The sequence below is a fragment of the Hippopotamus amphibius genome, chromosome 9 (assembly GCF_030028045.1).
Source record: "Hippopotamus amphibius kiboko isolate mHipAmp2 chromosome 9, mHipAmp2.hap2, whole genome shotgun sequence".
Taxonomy (NCBI): domain Eukaryota; kingdom Metazoa; phylum Chordata; class Mammalia; order Artiodactyla; family Hippopotamidae; genus Hippopotamus; species Hippopotamus amphibius.
In genome coordinates, this window is record NC_080194.1 from 38,663,569 (window position 1) to 38,685,021 (window position 21,453).

Here is a 21,453-nt window from a genome sequence, read left to right on the forward strand (position 1 = left end):
ACAACAGACACTACAGAAATACAAAAGATCGTGAGAGACTACTCCAAACAACCATATGCCAATAAATTGGATAACCTGGAAGAAATGGATAAATTCTTAGAAAAGTTCAATCTTCCAAAACTGAACCAGGAAGAAATAGGAAATATGAACAGACCAATCACAAGGACAGAAATTGAGACTGTGATTAAAAATCTCCCAACACACAAAAGCCCAGGGGCAGATGGCTTCACAGGCTAGTTCTATCAAACATTTCAAGAAGAGCTAACACCTATCCTTCTCAAATGCTTCCAAAATACAGCAGAAGGAGGAACACTACCAAATTCATTCTATTAGGCCACCATCACCCTGATACCAAAACCAGGCAAAGATGTCACACAAAAAAGAAAATGACAGGCCAATATCACTGATGAATAAAGATGCAAAAATCCTCAACAAAATACTAGCTAACAGAATCCAACAGCACATTAAAAAGATCATACACCATGATCAAGTGGGGTTTATCCCTGGAATGCAAGGATTCTTCAATATATGCAAATCAATCAACGTGATACACCATATTAACACACTGAAGGATAAAAACCACATGATCATCTCAATAGATGCAGCAAAAGCTTTTGACAAAGTTCAACACCCATTTATGATAAAAACTCTCCAGAAAATGGGCATAGAAGGAAATTACTTCAACGTAATAAAAGCCATATATGACAAACCAACAGCTGACATCATTCTCAATGGTGAAAAACTGAAAGCATTCCCTCTAAGAACAGGGACAAGACAAGGGCGCCCAGTCTCACCATTATTATTCAACATAGTTTTGGAAGTTTTAGCCACAGCAATCAGAGAAGAAAATGAAATAAAAAGAATATAAATTGGAAAAGAATTAAAACTGTTTGCAGATGACATGATACTATACATAGAAAATCCTAAAGATGCCACCACAAAACTACTTGAGCTAATCAATGAATATGGTAAAGTTGTAGGATACAAAATTAACACACAGAAATCTCTTGCATTTCTATACACTAATGATGAAAGATCAGAAAGAGAAATTAAGGAAACACTCCCATTTACCATTGCATCAAAAAGAATAAAATACCTAGGAATAAACCTGCCTAAGGAGGCCAAAGACCTGTATGCTGAAAACTATAAGACACTGATGAACAAAATCAAAAATGATACAAAAAGATGTAGAGACATACCATGTTCTTGGATTGGAAGAATCAACATTGTGAAAATGAATGTACTACCCAATGCAATTTACAGATTCACCACAATCCTTATCAAATTACCAGTGGCATTTTTCACAGAACTAGAACAAGAAATTTTGTGATTTGTATGGAAATGCAAAAGACCCCGAATAGACAAAGCAATCTTGAGAAGGAAAGACGGAGTTGGTGGAATCAACCTTCTGACTTCAAACTGTACTACAAGGCTACAGTGATCAAGACAGTATGGTACTGGCACAAAAACAGAAATAGAGATCAATGGAACAGAATAGAGAGCCCAGAGATAAACCCATGCACATATGGGCACCTTATCTTTGACAAAGGAGGCATGAATATACAATGGAAAAAAGCCTCTTCAATAAGTGGCGCTGGGAAAGCTGGACAGCTACATATAAAAGAATGAAATTAGAACACTTCTTAACACCATACACAAAAATAAACTCAAAATGGATTAAAGACCTAAACGTAAGGCCAGATACTACAAAACTCTTAGAGAAAAACATAGGCAGAACACTCGATGACATATATCAAAGCAAGATCCTTTTTGACCCACCTCTTAGAATAATGAAAATAAAATCAAGAATAAACAAATGGGACCTCATGAAACTTAAAAGCTTTTGCACAGCAAAAGAAACCATAATCAAGACAAGAAGACAGCCCTCAGAATGAGAGAAAATGCCAATGAAACAATGGACAAAGGATTAATCTCCAAAATATACCATCAGTTCATGCAGCTTAATACCAAAAAGGCAAATAACCCAATCCACAAATGGGTGGAAGACCTATAAAAAGACATTTCTGTAAAGAAGATAGGCAGATGGTTATCAAATACATGAAAAGATGCTCAACATCACTAATCATTAGAGAAATGCAAGTCAAAGCCACAATGAGGTATCACCTCACACCGGTCAGAATGGTCATCATCAAAAAATCTAGAAACAATAAATGTTGCAGAGGGTTTGGAGAAAAGGGAACTCTCCTGAACTGATGATGGGAATATAAATTGGTACAGCCACTATGGAAAACAGTATGGAGTGTCCTTTAAAACCTAAAATAGAACTACCATAAGACCCAACAATCCCACTCCTGGGTATATACCCTGGGAAAACCATAATTGAAAAAGAAATGTACCACAATGTTCACTGCAGCACTATTTACAGTAGCCAGGACATGGAAGCAACCTAAATGCCCATCAACAGATGAATGGATAAAGAAGATGTGGCACATATATACAATGGAATATTACTCAGCCACAAGAAGAAATGAAATTGAGTTATTTGTAGCGAGGTGGATGGACCTAGAGTCTGTCATACAGAGCAAAGTAATCCAGAAAGAGAAAAGCAAATACCATATGCTAACTCATATATATGGAATCTAAAGAAATGGTACAGATGAACTCAGTGACAGGGAAGAATGCAGATGTATAGAATGGACCTGAGGGCATGGGGTGGGGGCAAAGGGGAAGCTGGGATGAAGTGAGAGAGTAATATTGACATATATACACCACCAAAAATGTAAAACAGATAGCTAGTGGGAAGTTGCTGCATATCACAGGGAGATCAGCTTGATGATGGATGATGACTTAGAGGACTGGGACAGAGAAGGTGGGAAGGAATCATGGGAGGGAGGGGATATGTGGATATATGTATTAATACAGCTGATTCACTTTTTTGTACAGCAAAAACTGGCACAACATTGTAAAGCAATTTTATTCCAATAAAGATCTTTAAAAAAAAGTTGAAGCTTATTATGCTTAGATATTAAGTTGGAAAAATTTATTTATATGCCCAAGTTTGAGATAATAATGTTGATTGTGATAATACCAAAAATAATAACAAAACACAACTGATTCTATTTTTATCTTTTAATTAAGTATAAAAGTTGTGCCTCTATATTTTTATTAATTGAAAAATTAGAAAGGATTTTGGAAATAAATAAATAGAACTCTTAGATTCTATTATGTAGAGGTAACTGCTGATATTTTTTTTAGTTGAAGTGCAGTTGATTTATAATATTGTATTAGTTTCACGTTTATAGCAAAGGGATTCAGTTATACGTATGTATTCATATTATTTTCATTATATGTTATTATAAGTTATTGAATATCGTTCCCTCTGGTATACATTAAATCCTTTTTGTTTATTTTACATATAGTAGTGTGTATCTGTTAATCCCATGCTCCTAATTTATCCCTTTACTTTCCTCTTTGGTAACGATAAGTTTGTTTCCTATGTCTGTGAGTTTGTTTCAGTTTTTAAATAAGTTCATTTGTAATATTTTTTTAGATTCCACATAGAAGTGATATCATATATTATTTGCCTTTTCTGTATGACTTACTTCATTCAGTATGATAGTCTCCAGATGATCCATTTTGCTGCAAATGACAATATTTCATTTTTTATAACTAATATTCTATTGTATATATATGTCATATTTTATTTATCCATTCACTTGTTGATGGACCTTTATGTTGCTTCAATGTCTTGGCTATCGTCAACAGTGCTTCTATGAACATTGGTGTGCATGTACTGATACATTTTTAATATACATTGGCTACATTATTCTGAAAAAAATCTTTGACAAAGCATATTAAAACATAAATAAGGTATTTTCAATTGACATTATATAGTAAGCACATTTAAAACAGGAGTATTCATAATATTATTATTAAATAGAAATACATCCTATGTATTTACATGATATCTTTAATATTTTTATATTCATAGACAATTTTTTAATTCATGGGAAATTTTATGACTGAGTGGCTTTTCCTATTGTCACATTGCTGTGCAAACTTTAGCACTATGTAATACCAGAATATTTCCACTACCTCAAAAAGAAATTTCACAACTATTAATCAGTCACTCCATATTCAACTGTCACCCTAGCCCCAGGAAACAACTAATTTAGTTTTCTGATTCAATAGACTTACCTAATCTGGACGTTCTTGTAAATAAAGTCATTCAACTTGTAGCATTTTCTGTATTTTTTTTTTCACTTAGCAGAACACTTCCATCAGTGCAACAGTATGAATCAGTATTTGTCCTTCTTACAGTTAAATAATGATCTATTTTATGGGTATGTTCATCCATTCAACAGATGATGGACATTTGGTTTGTTTCCATTTTGTGGCTGATAATGTTGATATGAGTATTATTGCAAGTTTTTGCTTTAACAACTGTTTTCAATATTTTAAGTATGTATTTAGGAATTGAATTGCTGAGTCTATTTGTAATTGTACTTAACTTTTTGATTAACTGTCAAACTCTTTTCCTCAGCTCTGTTATGATTTTACATTCCCACCATCATTATACAAGAGCTCCAATGTATCCATGAAATTACCACAACTTGTTAATTTCATTATAAAATTATATACCCACTTAAGAGTATATAGGATATTTTTTGTGGTTTTGATTTGAGTTTATCTAATGACTAATGATGCTGGACATCTCTTCACATGCTTGTTGGGCACTGCACATGTTCTTTAGAGAAATGTCCACTCAAGTCCTTGGTCTTTTTAAAAATGATAATAAGACACATCATAAATCCAATAGACAAATGGCAGGAGTAAGTGATCTCCTATCAGTAATTATACCAAATGTACATGAATCAAATGCTTCAACTGAAGAGAAGAAAGTGACAGGTATGTGTGTTAACCACCACTGTTAAACACTGTCTAGAAGTTTTAGCAAGGGCAACTAGGTAAGAAAATGAAATATTTATTCCACTTTTCTTTCCTTGGAATTCTTGAAACAATCATCATTGTGTTATTAGTTTTAATGAAGGTATTTCTCAAAAAACATGGTTACACATATTAGTTTTACTACTTTTTTGGACGTTTCATTTGTTCCAACTGATTACTTATTAATTCGAGAATGTCAGTGTTTCTTACTTCTGCAATCCTTGGAAGATATAGATATAGATAGATAGATAGATATATAGATATATATCTATATATATATGGAATTGAACATCCTCTGCAAATTAGTTGCCTTTGAAGTCCAGCTAAAGCACCTTATATAAACACTGTTTGAGCTCCTTGTTCTTGAGTGCATAGACCATAGGGTTGAGGGCTATAGGAATGACATTTTCCAGTACATTAAGTAGAACTGGGATGAGGGGAACTGTCATTGCTGCACTATGGGTGATGGAAAGGACAATGTGTAGAAGAAAAAAATTAGGATAAGGAGGGAAGTACAGGTACTTAAGGCCTTCGATGCAACTTCTTCTGACTTCAGTTTCAGCACAGAGTGAAGTATCAAAGCATAGGATACAATAATCAAACCTAAGTCACTTCCCGTGAGTGTCCAGCCCAGAAGAGTCCAGCCCAGAAGTAGCTGGTTGATTGTCCTGTCGTCAGGATAGGCTAGTGATTCCAAGAGTAGAGCACAGACAGTGCTCAATTTGGTTTTTTGAACAATAATATCTCTGAAAAGCCAACACAGGCACTGGGATGGTAGACAGGCTGTTTCTTAGTGCTATGAACACAGTTGCTTTGACCACAAAAGAGTCATTAATTATTGTTGGATAGCATAGTGGTTGACAAATGGCTACATATCTATCTATAGCCATGCAGACAAAGATGCCTGATTCCATACCCATAAAAAATTGTATGACATACATCTGCACAAAGCACTCAGGGAGACTGATGACCTTAGCATTGAACCATAAGAGGGCCAAAATCCTACTCATGTGTAGCCAGGATCATGTCTACCACAGGAAAGATGCCCAGGAAATGGTACATAGGCTGATGCAGTGTTGCCTCCTGATTGATGGTGATTAGGATAAGGATGTTGGCACTGAGAGCTAAAAAGCAGAGCAAAGCCAGGGGCAGGGAGAGCCAGTGCTGTCAGCTATGAATGCCTGGGAAGCCCATCAGAAGAATGTACTCAGAGACCTGGGACCCTGAGCTTTTGGAATTTCTGAGATCCTGGAACATCCTTCACTAAGAGGAAAAATATTCAGTGTTACTATTCTTAATAATTTCTCTGACAGTGTCTAAAAGGTAGTTACCCAGGTTCATGATACTCTAGGTAGTGTGGAGGGGGAGTCATTGTCTTTTTAAATTCTCATCCCAGTACTAAAATTTATTGGATATTTCTGGTGAAACAGGAACTCTCGTAGCACATTATGTGTTAACTCAGTTAATCTAAACACAAACTTCATGCCATAATGCAGTTATTGTTTCCATCCTCTCATGACTGAAGAATAGAACATTAGAGAAAATCAAGACCTTGGTCACTATTTTCAGCCTGGAAGTAGTGGAACCTGGACAAGGTGAAAGCCCTCAGATATCACAGCCTGGCCACTTGAATTTTGTTTGCTAAAGTGTTAGATAATTAGATACTTAACCTATAGAATGAATGTAGAGATTTTTATGCATAGAAGCATTTAGATAACACCAATGTTAGGGAACATTGTATGCTTAGGTAACAACATTAATAGGATTTAGGAATCTCAGCATTATTTCAAACCAACTGATTTTGGTTTTCAGTAACTTTCCCATACTTGACATATTTTGGATTCTTGTAGCACTCCAGATAGTCATAATATAAAGAATAGAGATTCAAAATTAGTTTGAGGAAAAAAAATTAGTTTGAGCTAAATATTTTGAAAATGAATTTACTAGAATCAATGTACTGTTTACCAAAAAATTTAATTTAATCATTTATTGATTTTAATCTAAAAACTGAAACAGATTTTCATCATCTGTTTTTCCTACTGTTGGCTATTTATTTTACATTTCCTTTCATTAGTTTAAATTTTAAGGATGTATTAACAAAACATAAAATATTTGAAAAATGTTGTGGTTCAAAATTATAGCATCTACAGAATAATAGTGTGGATACAGACCTTGTGAATATATTTATCTTAATCTAAGTGATGACATTCCTTTATACTTATAAGATAATGAAGAATGGTAAACTAAAGAAGATATATATTTATACAAATGTACCTGTTCTGTTTCATGCATATTATTTAATAACCTCTAAATTTCAACAGTTTATTTTTATAGTTTTCATTTTCTTATCTTTAATATTGCAACTATTTCTCAAATGTCATCCTTTCTTTGACTATTAATTCACACTTAATAAAGAGTCTTTAGAGAGCTGATTTGAAACTCTGGGTCATAAGTGAGTCTCATTACATGTTGGATTTATATTGTGTGCTCTTACAGGGTCCACTTTGTTTCATTTGTTTCATTGACAGTCCTAGTTACCAGTGTTTATAGTCCCCCCACCCCCCCCCACCCAGGAACTTTCATTTTGTTGAGAAAATAATCTAAAAATCTGCAACCTGGAGAAATAGGAGACTGGCATCCAGTCTTGATATTGAGTAGTAGAAGGACACTGTCTATCTCACACTTAAATATGAATATTGGATTCACCTTCTCATTTTTTATGGTTCATTCTTGTAACTCATCACACCTGATATATTTGTGTTCAGAGTACATGTTAAAGCTTTTTCCCCAGTATAAACTTTCAGTCTTCATAAGAGGATAGATAACATTGCTTAAAATAGTGGATGAATCAGAGATATAAAGTTGTTGTTCACTTTTCTACTTGCATCCCTGTTTTGTCTTTATCCACATTGAAAGATGACCGTTTAGATACTGCAAAAAGCAACCTCTTTTGAAGTAACAAAGCAACATAGTAGGAAATATTTACAGTGCTTTTCAAAGATCATTCGTAGGCCATTACAAATTGTTGGAGTCATACAGGAGTAGGCAGAAATGAAGCAAAACTTTGGAAGTGATGTGAAGTTTCTAAAAGAAAGCAAATGATGTTACAACTGAAGCATGGTTAGGATTCTGTTAGATCAGTTTCTTTGTTTATTTTCTTTCTTTTTTTATGCATGTTGCTGTTTGCTATTTCCTACTCACATTCACGGAAATTTTTAGCTTTGTGATTGTACAATTTTCTATTCTATTTTGCCCCCTCTCAAAACCAATCTGGCTTCAAGCATCACCTTCTTTAAGAATATTCAACTCTCTCTCAGAGAGGACAGGGGGCCATCCTTTGAATCTATTGTTAGATGCATAGATTCATGATTTATAGTGGAATGTTCTTTTATCAATTTTTGAAAATTGCCTTTGTCTTATAATGCTTTTCACATTGAATTCCATTTTGTCTGCTATTAAATATTTCCACACCTGCAAAAAAAAAAAGTATTTATCATTTGTATCCACCAGAATTTAACCAAACTCTTAATATTTGGACATACTGTATTTATACTTATATACATACCAAAATTGTCATCAGGTTTCTTTCTTGTCAGGCTTATAAATTCATTCTTAATGTTCTATCCATTGTACTTTTCACATTTAAGTTTTTTTCAATAAGAAACAAAACTGTAAGTATTCATATATGTGTATAGTTACATATATATTCACACATTTATAACTGATTCCTGTTGAATAAGACTTTGAAATGTTTTATTTATAAATATTTGACTAGTGTATAAAGACCTTAAATTTGTTGAAAAAATAAGATTGTTACTCATTTCTTCCTCTCAGTATATTTGAAGAGTCAGCTCTTTACTTTATGTGTCCATGTAACACAAGCAAGTGGGGAAAGCATAGATACCCGTACATTGAGGATAGCAAATATACCTCTGAGATTACTTGTGCTTTTTTCCTAAGAATATAGTTCCTAAAAATGAGATAAATATCCTATTAATTTTCCTCATGTTTCCTTTTGATAGTTGTGTTGATTTTTAAAACTGGATTTATTTTTACATGAGAAGTTTAAGTCCTATTTGAAATACATTTGCAAAACTCTCAATTATTGTTCCAAGCTTACACAAAATAGTGTCATATTGCCCATAATTACATTAGAATTTTTCCTAAACAAATTTAAAGTGATTTCAATATATTGATATTATAGCTTAATTTTTCTGAAAGGAAAATGGGCTCATATTATTCTGTGAAAGACAAGTGTGTTGAAGTAGTTACATTAACACAAGAATATGGCCACTTATTTATAAGTACAATTATCATATCACCTGTTGCCTATTCTCATTTCTAAACTCCATAGAAAATAAGTTTGTTTCCTCACTAGTCAGTCCTCAATTTTACATCCCATTTTCTTTTCTTTATATGTTGCTTTGTTCTTCGAGGAAGTTTTTCCTGTCTAAAATGGATGAAAAAAGTGTCTATAGAAATTAAACCAGTAAATTAGATTCTTATTCTGAGAGTAATGGGAGGGTTAGGGTTAGGGTTGGGTGAATGACCAGAGTGTTATGATCATGATCAAGAACTATTCTCCTGCTATTGCCCCATCCTTCTGGTCACGCAGGTGATTCTTGCTCGATACTCACCGCAAGGAATCTAAAGATTCCAATTTGCTTAGCAGGAAGCTAGATATTCATAATAATCTTGGAAGTTACACTGTATTGCAATCTGCAATTTGGGAGATAAACATTTTTCCATTTAAATCCAATCTTTCAAAATACTCTGCTTTCAAGTAAGCAGATAGAATCAAATCTGAAGTCATGCAAATATAAGCAATTAATATACATCCAAAAATTGTCTCCACATTTTTTTCTGACTATAGAATAAAAAAAAATCCTGCCTCTACTCCTACTTTAGCATGTCCTTTAATACCTTAGTTTCTGGATAGCAAAACTGTGAGCTGAATGCAATCTGTTCCAGGTGTTCAGAGTATTGGTAAAAAAAAAAAATCATGATTCTACTATATATGTACATGTATGGTGCTCAACTATTAAATATCTTGATATTTGTACTATTGAACTAAACATTTTTTAAAAATGTGTTATGTATCCCAAGGGGATATTGCAAAACACTGGACATACAGGTGCTGGTATGGGAATTAAGCTAACCCCTATTGGAGAAAGTAAATAATGGAAGCTTTCCAATCTTACTGCTTATAAAATGATACACAAATTAGAGAATAAATTTATCTGTATGTATTTACATCTGTTTGCTTGCAAGCCAGTAATATATATAATGGAGTGAGAATGAACACATTTTAATTTTGATGAATGTTAGATACTTTAATATTTATTAAAATCTTTTTTCTTTCCCTGTAAGGATGTGTAGGGCACAAGTTGAAAGGACTAAAGATGTTTCAGAAGGTTTTAATTACACTCATACAAATTTAAATTATGTAAGTAGAGGTAACTTCTGATACATTTCTTAGTATTTATTATGTATGTATATAGGATAAAAATTTGGATAATATCATATTGAAACATAAATTATGCCATTTTAAATGACCTTATATGATATTTCAAATGATGATTATTCAGAAATATTATGATTAAATAAATGTGCATCTTATGTATTTACATGATTTCTTTAACCAATTTCAAAATAAATACATATATATTAGATATGCATACATGTATGTATGTATGCAAGGGAGAGAGAGAGAAATTTTAGCACAGAATATTGTACACTTCATCTTTTTTCTTTTTAAGATTTTTTTTGGTGTGAACCATTTTTAAAGTCTTTATTGAATATGTTATAATATTGCTTCTGTTTTATGTTTTGATTTTTTGGCCACAAGGCATGTGGAATCTTAGCTCCCCAATGAGTGATTGAACCCGTATACCCTACGTTGGAAGGCAAAGTCTTAACAAGTGGACCACCAGGGAAGGCCCTTCTTTACCTTTTTTTTTTATTGAAGTGAAATTCACAAGCCATAAAATAACCTTGTAAAACACATAAAAATGTAAAATTGAGTGCCTTTTAATACATCCAAAACATTGTGCAACCATCAGAACTATATGATTTCAGCACATTTTCATTGCCCAAAAAGAAAAGATCATAACCATTAATCAGTCATTACTTACTGATCTGTTCCTCTGGTCCCTGCCAACAATTAATTTGTTTTTTGATTCAGTGGATTACTTATTGTGGTGATTTCATGTAATTGAAATCATACAACATGTACTCTTTAGTGTCTGTCTTTTTTAATTTAGCACAGTGTTTTCAAAGTTCATCTATGTAAGGGTATGCATCAGCACTTCATCTCTTTTATGAATTAATAATCATCCCTGGTATCAATATTCTTCATTTTGTTAATAGATTGAACAATGATGGACATTGGGGTTCTTTCCATTTTTTGGCTGAAAATGATACTATCAATGTTTGTGTACAACTTTTGTTGTTATATTTGTGTTCAGTTATTCTGGTTATATACTAAGGAGTTAAATTTCTGTTACGTAGTAATGGTGTTTAAAATTTTGAGTAATTGCCAAACAGTTTCTCACAGTTCCAATGTGATTTATCATACTGCCCAGCACGTACAAGAACTCTGTTTCCAGAAAATTGCCAACCTATGCTAAATTAAAAATTACTGCCATTTTAGAGTGTACAGTGGTATAATATTATATTGAATTTAGTGATGTTGAGCTTTATTTAATGTTTTTTGGATATTGCATATCTTCTTTAGAGAGCTGTTTATTCAGTTCCTCTGTTCATTTATAAAATATAAAACATGTTAGAAACAAAAGATGCAAATATGTGGAGCAAGTCATATGTACATGGATTAAACACTCTCATTAAAAAGAAAATATTGGCAGATACTGACTTTAACCACCTCTATTCAACACAGTCTGGAATTCCCAGCCAGGGCAACTAGATACAAAAATGAAATGTGTTTTCTGCTTGTCTGTCCCTGGATTCCTTGAGACAATCAGCTTTATCATGTTACTCTTTTTGATGAAGGTTTTTCTTGACAAACATGATTAAAATATTAGTTTCACCTCTTTTTTTGAAAATACATCAATTGCTACTGATTCCTTAAACTAATCAAAAGGGGCCAGTATTCTTTAGTTCTTCTGCCATTTGCAACCCTTGGAGGATATAATGGATACATATGTGCGGAAATTACAAAAGTGAGAATCCTCTCCAAGTTAGTTGCCTTTGAAGTCCAGCTTAAGAACATTATATAAGCCCTGTCTGAGCTCCTTGTTCTTGAGTGCATAGACCATGGGGTTGAGGGCAGGAGGAATGACATTGTGGAGTTCATTGAGTAGAACTGGAATGCAAGGGACTGTCACTGCTGTGCTATAGGTGATGGAAAGGACAACAACGACAGATCTAGAACAAAATATTTTACACTTTGTATGGAAACAAAAGAGACCCCAAATAGCCAAACCAATCTTGAGAAAGAAAAACGGAGCTGGAGGAATCAGGCTCCCTGACTTCAGACTATACTACACAGCTACAGTAATCAAGACAGTATGGTACAGGGAACAAAAACAGAAAGAAAGATCAATGTAACAGGATACAAAGCCCAAATATAAACCCACTAACTATGGTCACCTTATCTTTGACAAAGGAATCAAGAATATGCAATGGATAAAAGACAGCCTCTTCAATAAGTGGTGGTGGGAAAACTGGACAGCTACATGTTGAAGAATGAAATTAGAACACTCTCTAGCAACATAAACAAAAACAAACTCAAAATGGACTAAAGACCTAAATGTAATACCGGACACTATAAAACTCTTAGAGAAAAACATAAGAATAACACTCTGACATAAATCACAGCAAGATCTTTTTTGACCCACCCACCTCCTAGAGTAATGGAAATAAAAAGAGAAATAAACAAATGGGACCTAATGAAACTTAAAGGCTTTTGCACAGCAAAGGAAACCATAAATAAGATGAAAAGACAACTCTCAGAATGGGAGAAAATATCTGCCAATGAAGCAACTGACAAAGGATTAATCTCCAAAATACACAAGCAGCTCATGCAGTTCAATATCAATAAAACAAACAACCCAATTAAAAATGGAAAAAAAGAGAATAGGAGGACCTAAATAGACATGTCTCTAAAGAAGACATACAGATGGCCAAGAGGCACATGAAAAGATGTTCAACATCGCTAACCATTAGAGAAATGCAAATCAAAACCAAAATGAGGCATTACCTCATACCATTCAGAATGGCCATCAACAAAAAATCTACAAACAATAAATGCTGGAAAGGGTGTGGAGCAAAGGGAACCCTCCTGCGCTGTTAGTGAGAATGTAAATTGATACAGGCACTATGGAGAACAGGATGGATATTCCTTAAAAACACTAAAAATAAAACTAGCATATTATCCAGCATTCCAATTACTGATACCCAGAGAAAACCATAATTCAAAAAGATACAGGCACCCCATATTCATTGCAGTGCCATTTGCAATAGCCAGGACATGGAAGCAACCAAAATGTCCATCAACAGAAGAATGGATAAAGAAGATGTGGTACATGTATACAATGGAATATTACTCAGCCTTAGACAGGAATGAAATAGATGAAAATGAAATGAAATGAAATGAAAATTGAAATGAAATTTGAAAATGAAAGGAAATTTGCAGAGATGTGGATGGGCCTAGAGACTGTCATATAAAGTGAAGTAAGTCAGAATGAGAGAAACAAATATCATATATTAACACATAGGTAGAATCTAGTAAAATGATACAGATGAACTTACTTGCACAGCATAAATAGAAACAGACGTAGAGAACAAACATACTGATATCAAGGTGGGAAGGGGGAGTGGGATGAATTGGGAGATTGGGATTGACATATATACACTACTATGTATAAAATATATAACTTACTAGAAACTGCTATATAGCACAGGGAACTCTGCTCAATGCTCTGTGGTGACTTAAATGAGAAGGAAAACCAAAGAAGAAGGGATATATGTATATGTATAGCTGATTCACCTTGCTGTACAGCAGAAACTAGCACAATATTGTAAAGCAACTCTACTCCAATAAAAAAAAAAGTATTCATACAATAGAATGTCACTCAACCTTAGAAAAGAAAGAAATCCTCTCATGTGTCACAACATGGATGAACCTTGAGGACATTATGCTGTGTGAAATAAACCAATCATAAAAAGACACACTGAGTAATACCCCTTAAATGAAGCATCTAAAATAATCAAATTCATAGAAACAAAAAGTAGAATGTTGGTACAAAGTGATTAGAGGATGGGGAAATGGAGAATTGTTTTTCATTGGGTAAAGAATTTCACATTTGTAAGATGAACAAGTTCTAGAGTTCTGCTGTGCAGCATTGTAAATACACTCAACCCTGCTGAAATGTACACTTAAAATGCTTTATATGGTAAATTTTCTGTTGTGTGTATTTACCACATGTAAAAAAGTTTTAAGTAGTCAAACTCTTGAAAATAGAAAGTAGAATGGTGATTGCCACTGATGGAGAGGAAGATGAAAAGGGGAGTGGTTCAATGGATATATAGTGTTGGTGTTGCAAGGTAAAAAAGTTCTAGAGATCTGTTACACAACAATGTGCATGTAGTTAATACTACTGTACTGTAAATTTAGAAATTGTTTAAATGGTAATTTTTATGTTATATGTTCTTTACCATAATAATAAAAAAAGAATGGCTTTAAATTTTGTCAAGTCCTTTTTCCTTGTCAATTGATATGATAACATGATTGTTATTATCTACACTCATGATATGGTAGATTATTGAATACTGAAGCAATCTTGAACCCTGAGAATAAAACCAACTTAACTATTATTTAATAATGGTATATTATTTTTATGTATTTTTTGAATTTTATTAGTTGGGTTTTCTTTTCTTAGGAATTTTTCCATCTTAATGTCATTCTTGTTCTAGTTTCCTCAGGTGGGATATTACAGTATTGCTTGGAGGTTTTTCCTCTTTTCTAATGTATGTATTGAGTAATCTAAATGAATCTTTCAACAATACTTTAATGTGCTGCAGAAATTTTGATACATTGAATTTTAGTTTTATTTAGTCAGTGTATTTTTTAATTTCCCTTGAGACTTCCTCTTTGACTCATAGGTTATTTAGAAAAGTCTTGCTTATTTTCCAAGTGTTTGTAGATTTTTCTATTTTTTTGTTACTGATTTTTTAAAGCATTTGAAAAAAATTATTTATTTATTTATTTATTTGGCTGCATTGGGTCTTCATTGTTGCCTCCAGGCTTTTCTCTTTAGTTGTGGTGAGCAGGGGATACTCTGTTGCAGTGCACGGACTTCTCAGTGTGGTGGCTTCTCTTGTTGCAGAACACAGGCTCTAGGTATGCAGGTGTCAATCATTGCAGAGCGTGGGCTCAGTAGCTGTGGCTCACAGGCTCTAGAGTGCAGGCTCAGTCATTGTGACGCAAGGGATTAGTTGGTCCATGACATGTGGGATCTTCCTGGACCACGGATCAAACCTATGTCCCCTGCATTGGCAGGCGGATTCTTAACCACTATGCCACCAGGGAAGTTCCTGTAATTGATTTATTGTCAGATTCTATTGTAGTTGAAAAATACACAGTGTGTGCTTTCAATTCTTTTGAAATGTTTAGGTTTCTTTTATGGCTCAGAATATGTCTTTTTATAGGTATATGTTTCATGTACATGTGAAAAAGAATGTGTATTCTGGTATTGTTGGGGAAATTGTTTTATAAAGGTTTATTACTGGGATGGGGGAAGGGAAAAATAAATAAATAAATAACATGGAATTTATAGAACCTGGATTGCAGAATTTGGGGTAAGTTTGGAAACAAAGAATATATAGAAACTAACACAAGTTTGAAGCATAAAATAATTGCTAATTAGCAACATTAAGAGAGTTCTTAATGTGTCATTTTAACATATTACATTCTATTGCTATAAAAAATAGGTCTATTAGATACCATTGATTGAAATTTTGCTGAGTTCTATATTCTTGATGGCTTTCTGTATAGTTGTTCTATCAATTGTTGAGAGAGGTATGTTGAGGTTTCCAACTGAAATTTTCAATCACCATTTGAAACTAAAACTAACTGGTATCTGGCAGCAGATATCTCTTAATTATTCATTTTTTTTGATGATTACTCAGCTTTCCACTATGTTTTTGTTCATTGTAAGTTGGGCTAATGATGAGACTAGTCTTTCACAGAAGTGAGGTGGTAAAAAATTCATAGACATTGCATGCATGGGGTAAGAACTTGTCAGTGATTTGGGGATTCTGAAAACATTGCCCCACTCAATACCTTCCCTTGTCATGACCAAAACGGTACTCTTAAAGAGTTATTTTTAAATCCTGACCAAACATCCAACAGAAGTGTCACTTTATTTTTTTCCCTTTCCCTTTCATCTCTTCCCTGAAAAATATCCCTTTCATGTGTTGTAGGATTTTGTATTCTTAGAATGTGAAAGGATCTTTATAACATAGTCTCGTATCTGCTTGGTTTTCACCCCATAGACGATAGGGTTCATAGTGGGAGGCAGGAGCAGATAAATATTGGCCACAAGGATGTGGCAAGATGGAGGAATTGTATGGCTCCCAAAGCGATTAAAAAAGAAACAAAAGAAAGCTGGGCTGTAGGAGAACACTATAGCACAGATGTGTGCAGTACAGGTGCTGAAGGCCTTCCACCGAGCATCTGCTGAGGACAGGCTGACCACTGCCCGGAGGATCATGGTGTAGGAGACCGTGATGCACAGGATGTCAAAGCCCCCAATCAGGAAGGCAGCCATCAGACCATAGATAACATTGATCTTGATATTTCCACACGATAGCTTGGCTACAGATAACTGGTCACAGTAGGTGTGGTGTATTATATTGCCTCTGCAATAGGGTAGTCGTTTGGTGAAGAAAATCAAGGGAATGATGAGAAATACTGCCCTCAGGAAAGTGGCAATCCCAACTTTTACAATGACAGGATTGGTGAGGATAGTTGAATAGTGCAGAGGGTAGCAGATGGCCACGTAGCGGTCCAGGGCCATGAGCATGAGCACCCCAGACTCCATCCCTGTGAAGGTGTGAATGAAGAACATCTGGACCAAGCATTCTTCAAAGCTGATTTCCTTGAGATGAAACCAGAAGATGCAAAGAGCTTTAGGGATTGTACTAGAGCACATGACAAGGTCAGTTAGGGAAAGCATGGCCAAGAAGTAATACATGGGTCTGTGCAGGGCATCCTCATAGTGAATGAGGTAGAGGAGTCCACAATTCCCTACCAAAGCCACAACATACATGGAACAGAATGGGAAAGAAATCCACATTTGCATGTCCTCCAGGCCTGGGATCCCAGTAAGAATGAAGGAGGCTGGTGTCACATCTGTTTGGTTCAACATTATCTTGATCAGTCTGTTATAATCATTAAGAAGCTCATAGGGTTTTAGTTTTATTTTTGTTTGCTGTGTTTTTTGACCCTCCTAGATTTGGAAAAATAGAAAAGAAAATAGTTGTGGTTCCTCTCTCTGTCTCTTCTCTCTGTTACATATTGCATTCTAAATGCAAGGACTAAAAATTTAAAGCCAGGAAATATTTGGTTTAAAAGTAGTGTGTATTCTTTGTTAATTCCTTAATTTATCAATTCATTCAACAAATATATATGTCACCTACTATGTGCCAAGCACTATCACAGATATTGCATCTACATTATTTTACACAAAAGGAAAAAATTCTTAGGTAAATAGATAAAAAATCACAGTATAAATAAATCCTCATAATTTTTTTAAGTTTGTTTATGATCTTTGTGATTGATTTTTGTTTTATTTTATTTAAATGTTTATTGTACACATCTCCCTTTTGGTGTTTTCTTAAGGAAAAGCTCATTGATTACCTCATCAATGACACAATAGCTATGGTTAGGGTGTATTTAATATTGCTCTTGTTCCTAATTAAAAGTTCATTCTCATGCTTAATATATACCAGGCATGGTTTTAGAATTTCATAAATATTAACTCACTTAATCCTCACTGCAAGTTCAGGAAGTATTTTTTTTATTAATCTGTACTTTGTAATTGATTGTAATTAATTGTACCTTGAAAAATGGATACCCTAAGTAGATGAAGCTTCTTCATGTATAAATGTGAAAGGCTTTCTCAACTTTTAATTTCAGGTATAGGTATTGGGAGGATTTTGATCCTTTCTACACTGTTCTTTCTTTGCTTTTCTTCATTTATTTACTTTTTGGCTCTGAAATGTTTAAGAAAATTTTAGAATGGCTGTGCTTTAAAATTTAATGGTGATGATGGTGATGATAGAAGTGTATGTGTGTGTTTAGCTCTTTTATTGTGCAGGCACTAACTGAGCATTTTGAATCTGGAAATCAATGATCTTGGGTTTTGGAAATTTTCTTATATTAACTTTTGATAATTTTTCCCAACCGTAGTCCTTGTTACTTTCCCACAATTTCTTTTAGCTAGATATTGGATATTCTGGGCTTTTGCTCTTCCTTTTTGTTTAAAAATTTTTCTTATTCCCAATCAATTTATTTTTCGGATTCATTTTCTGGAAAGTTCCCCAACTATATTTTGCAAATAAGTTGGCATTTTTTTTTGTTGTTGACTAATCTTATTTTCTCTGAATTTTGTGAATCTGACAGTGCTTTTATATATGCATAATATATACATATAATGTATACATATATTATGCATATATATGCTTCAAGTGTATACTTCCATATTGTCTAAGTCTCACTTTTTATTTTTATAGATTTTTTTGTCTTTTATTTGGAGATGTTCCTCAAATGTATGATAATCCTTGACCATTAATTTACACTTAAGAAAGAGGCTACAGACAGTTTCTGATTCTAAACTCCAGTGATGAGTAAGTCTCATCAATTGGCAGCATTTACTTAAGTCCTCAAATAGGAACCTCTCTTCATTAAGACAGTCTTGGTTACCAGGTTCATAGTTTTTACTCTCAGGGACTTTCATTTTTTCCTGAAAAAAATCCACTATTCTACATTCTGGAGGATTACATAACAGGCTGCCAGTGATCTTGGAATTAAATAGTAGAATGATACTGAGGATTTCACACTTCAGTTTGAATGTTATACTCAAACTCCACTTATTTAATGATGCTTCATCTTTGGAATTTGTCATACCTGATATATATATATTCATAGTACTTGTTAAAATTTCTTCCCAGAATAAACTTCCAGTCACCATAAAAGGAAAGTAATATTGTTTAAAATGGTGGATATATCACAGATATCAAATTGTCCATATCATTTTTCCACCAATTTGTGACAATTTAGAATACACTAGCCAAATATTTATCAAAAACAACTATGAGTGTCTTTTATTTCAATGGTAATTATATAGATACATAAACATGCATATATATAAATATCTGTGATTTTTATAGCTTTTTTGTTTCTTTTAATAACATCTGTGAAAGCAATCTGAAAAATATAATGTCACATTCAAACACAAATTGTACCTTTACAAGGCTGACAGAAAGTTGATGGTAATTTTGCATGTATTTTCACCTAGGATGACAGGTTAAACCACTGCAAAAGGAAACTTTTTTGAAAACACTAAAGCAACATGGGATAATCATATTTGTAAAAGCACTCTTTAAATTACCCTTCTTATGCAATTACAAAAATCATAGAGTCATATAAGAGCAGATAGAAATGGCAACTAAGTAAACTTTGAGTTACATCACGAAAAATTTCTAAGAGAAGTGAACAATTTCTCTCAGACCTAAGGCAGGCATGCTTAGATTTCCGACAGATAAAATAGGCAGGGCAGTGTTCTCTCTTGTTGCCGTTTGCTATTTCCTACTCATATCATACTGATATTTTTAGCTTTGTGATTTACACTCTTCTCTCCTCTTTTGCACTCTCCCTGCCTCTGCCAAAATAGCCTCTAGTATAACATTTTTCAGGAAGATTCAACTCTCTTGGACAGATTAGAGTGTCAACCTCTAAAGCCTCTTAATATGATATAATTAGCAAAATACCAGGTCTACAGTCACAGAATAGATTTGTTGATGAAATCATTCCTTCTATTAGTTTAACATCACAGTGTTATGAAAATCTGATTATATTCTTGAATCCTGCACAACTTGATAAAATCCTCAATAGTAGGATAGATTTTACCAGTAAAATCTTGCATTGTATAGCAAGACACTTACTACATATTAGATGTCAATAAATATTTTTAATGAATGAACAGATTAATGAATTATACTTTTTATAATTGACTTTAAGTATTATTAAACTAAATGCTGTAGTCCAAACACTATTACTTGGAAAACATAAAAGAACCTCCAGAAGAAACAAAATATAATGTATACCTTATAAATCACCAGAAATTATTTGCATCAAAAAAAAATAAAGTAGAGAACACAAAAGAAACACCAAGAAAGAAGGAAAAATAATGTGGTAGGCAAAATAAATATATTGGTTTGCAAATAAGATCAATCGTTTAAACTACAACGTTATTTTTAAAAATATGTATATTAAAAAAGAGGCATATCAGAAAGAAAACCATACTCACAGTATGCACAAAGGTTTTATGGGAAACAGAAAATACCAAAATAATATAAACATACCAAGAAATTTGGAAGGAAATACTAATTTCAGACAATGCAGAAATAAAAGCAAGAAAATGTTGGATAAAGATACATTTTGAGAAAAATAAAGGCTTCATACAGTGCAATTAAGGTTGATGTCCCAAACTGTTCCCTCTTTAGGTATGGCAAAGATTCTCCATGACCAAAACATTAGAATATACTGAAATAAATTCCCTTGTTCACTTTGTAGATCCACAGTCAAAGTTTTGAAAATTGGGCAATCACTTAAATCACATCACAGCTTATTAGCTGATCCTCATTTTCTTATTTTACTGTCATTGGTGTTGCCTAAAACTATTAATACCAAGGCTAACAAAAGCCTTACAATTCACACTTTGAAAATAAAGAATACTGTGGATTTACAATAGAAGAGTTTTGTTTCTGTGAATAGCAAAATTACCATCAACTTTCTGTCAGCCTTGTAAAGGTACAATTTATGTTTGAATGTGACATTATATTTTTCAGATTGCTTTCACAGATGTTATTAAAAGAAACAAAAAAGCTATAAAAATCACAGATATTTATATATATGCGTTTATGTATCTATATAATTACCATTGAAATAAAAGACACTCATAGTTGTTTTTGATAAATATTTGGCTAGTGTATTCTAAATTGTCACAAATTGGTGGAAAAATGATATGGACACATTTCTTTTTAATATATTTGAACAGCAGAGAAATCAGGAAAAGTATAGGTATTCATAATTTTAAAATAGACAATATATTACTTTTAGAATATAGAATACATACTTTTGCTGTATTCTGGAGAATATCTTTACTAAATGTCAGATAAATATCCTATTTATATATTTTGTGTGTTCTTTATATAGATATATATTTTAATTACTAAAACTTTCTTATTACAATTAATAATTAAGTGCCATCTTCAATACATTTGCAACACTGTCGCCAT

General features: G+C 33.2%; 1 protein-coding gene and 1 pseudogene across 1 annotated transcript; both read right to left on the bottom strand.

Annotated features, from left to right (window-relative positions):
• Positions 1 to 5,231: 5,231 nt before the first annotated feature.
• Positions 5,232 to 6,165, bottom strand: LOC130829268 (putative olfactory receptor 56B2; annotated as a pseudogene).
• A 10,175-nt stretch (positions 6,166 to 16,340) lies between these two features.
• Positions 16,341 to 21,453, bottom strand: LOC130860799 (olfactory receptor 52N4-like). Its single transcript, XM_057749370.1, has 2 exons — positions 21,434 to 21,453; positions 16,341 to 17,313 (listed from the first exon to the last, which is right to left on the bottom strand). The coding sequence occupies exons 1-2, from the start codon at positions 21,451 to 21,453 to the stop codon at positions 16,341 to 16,343; spliced, it is 993 nt and encodes a 330-aa protein (XP_057605353.1).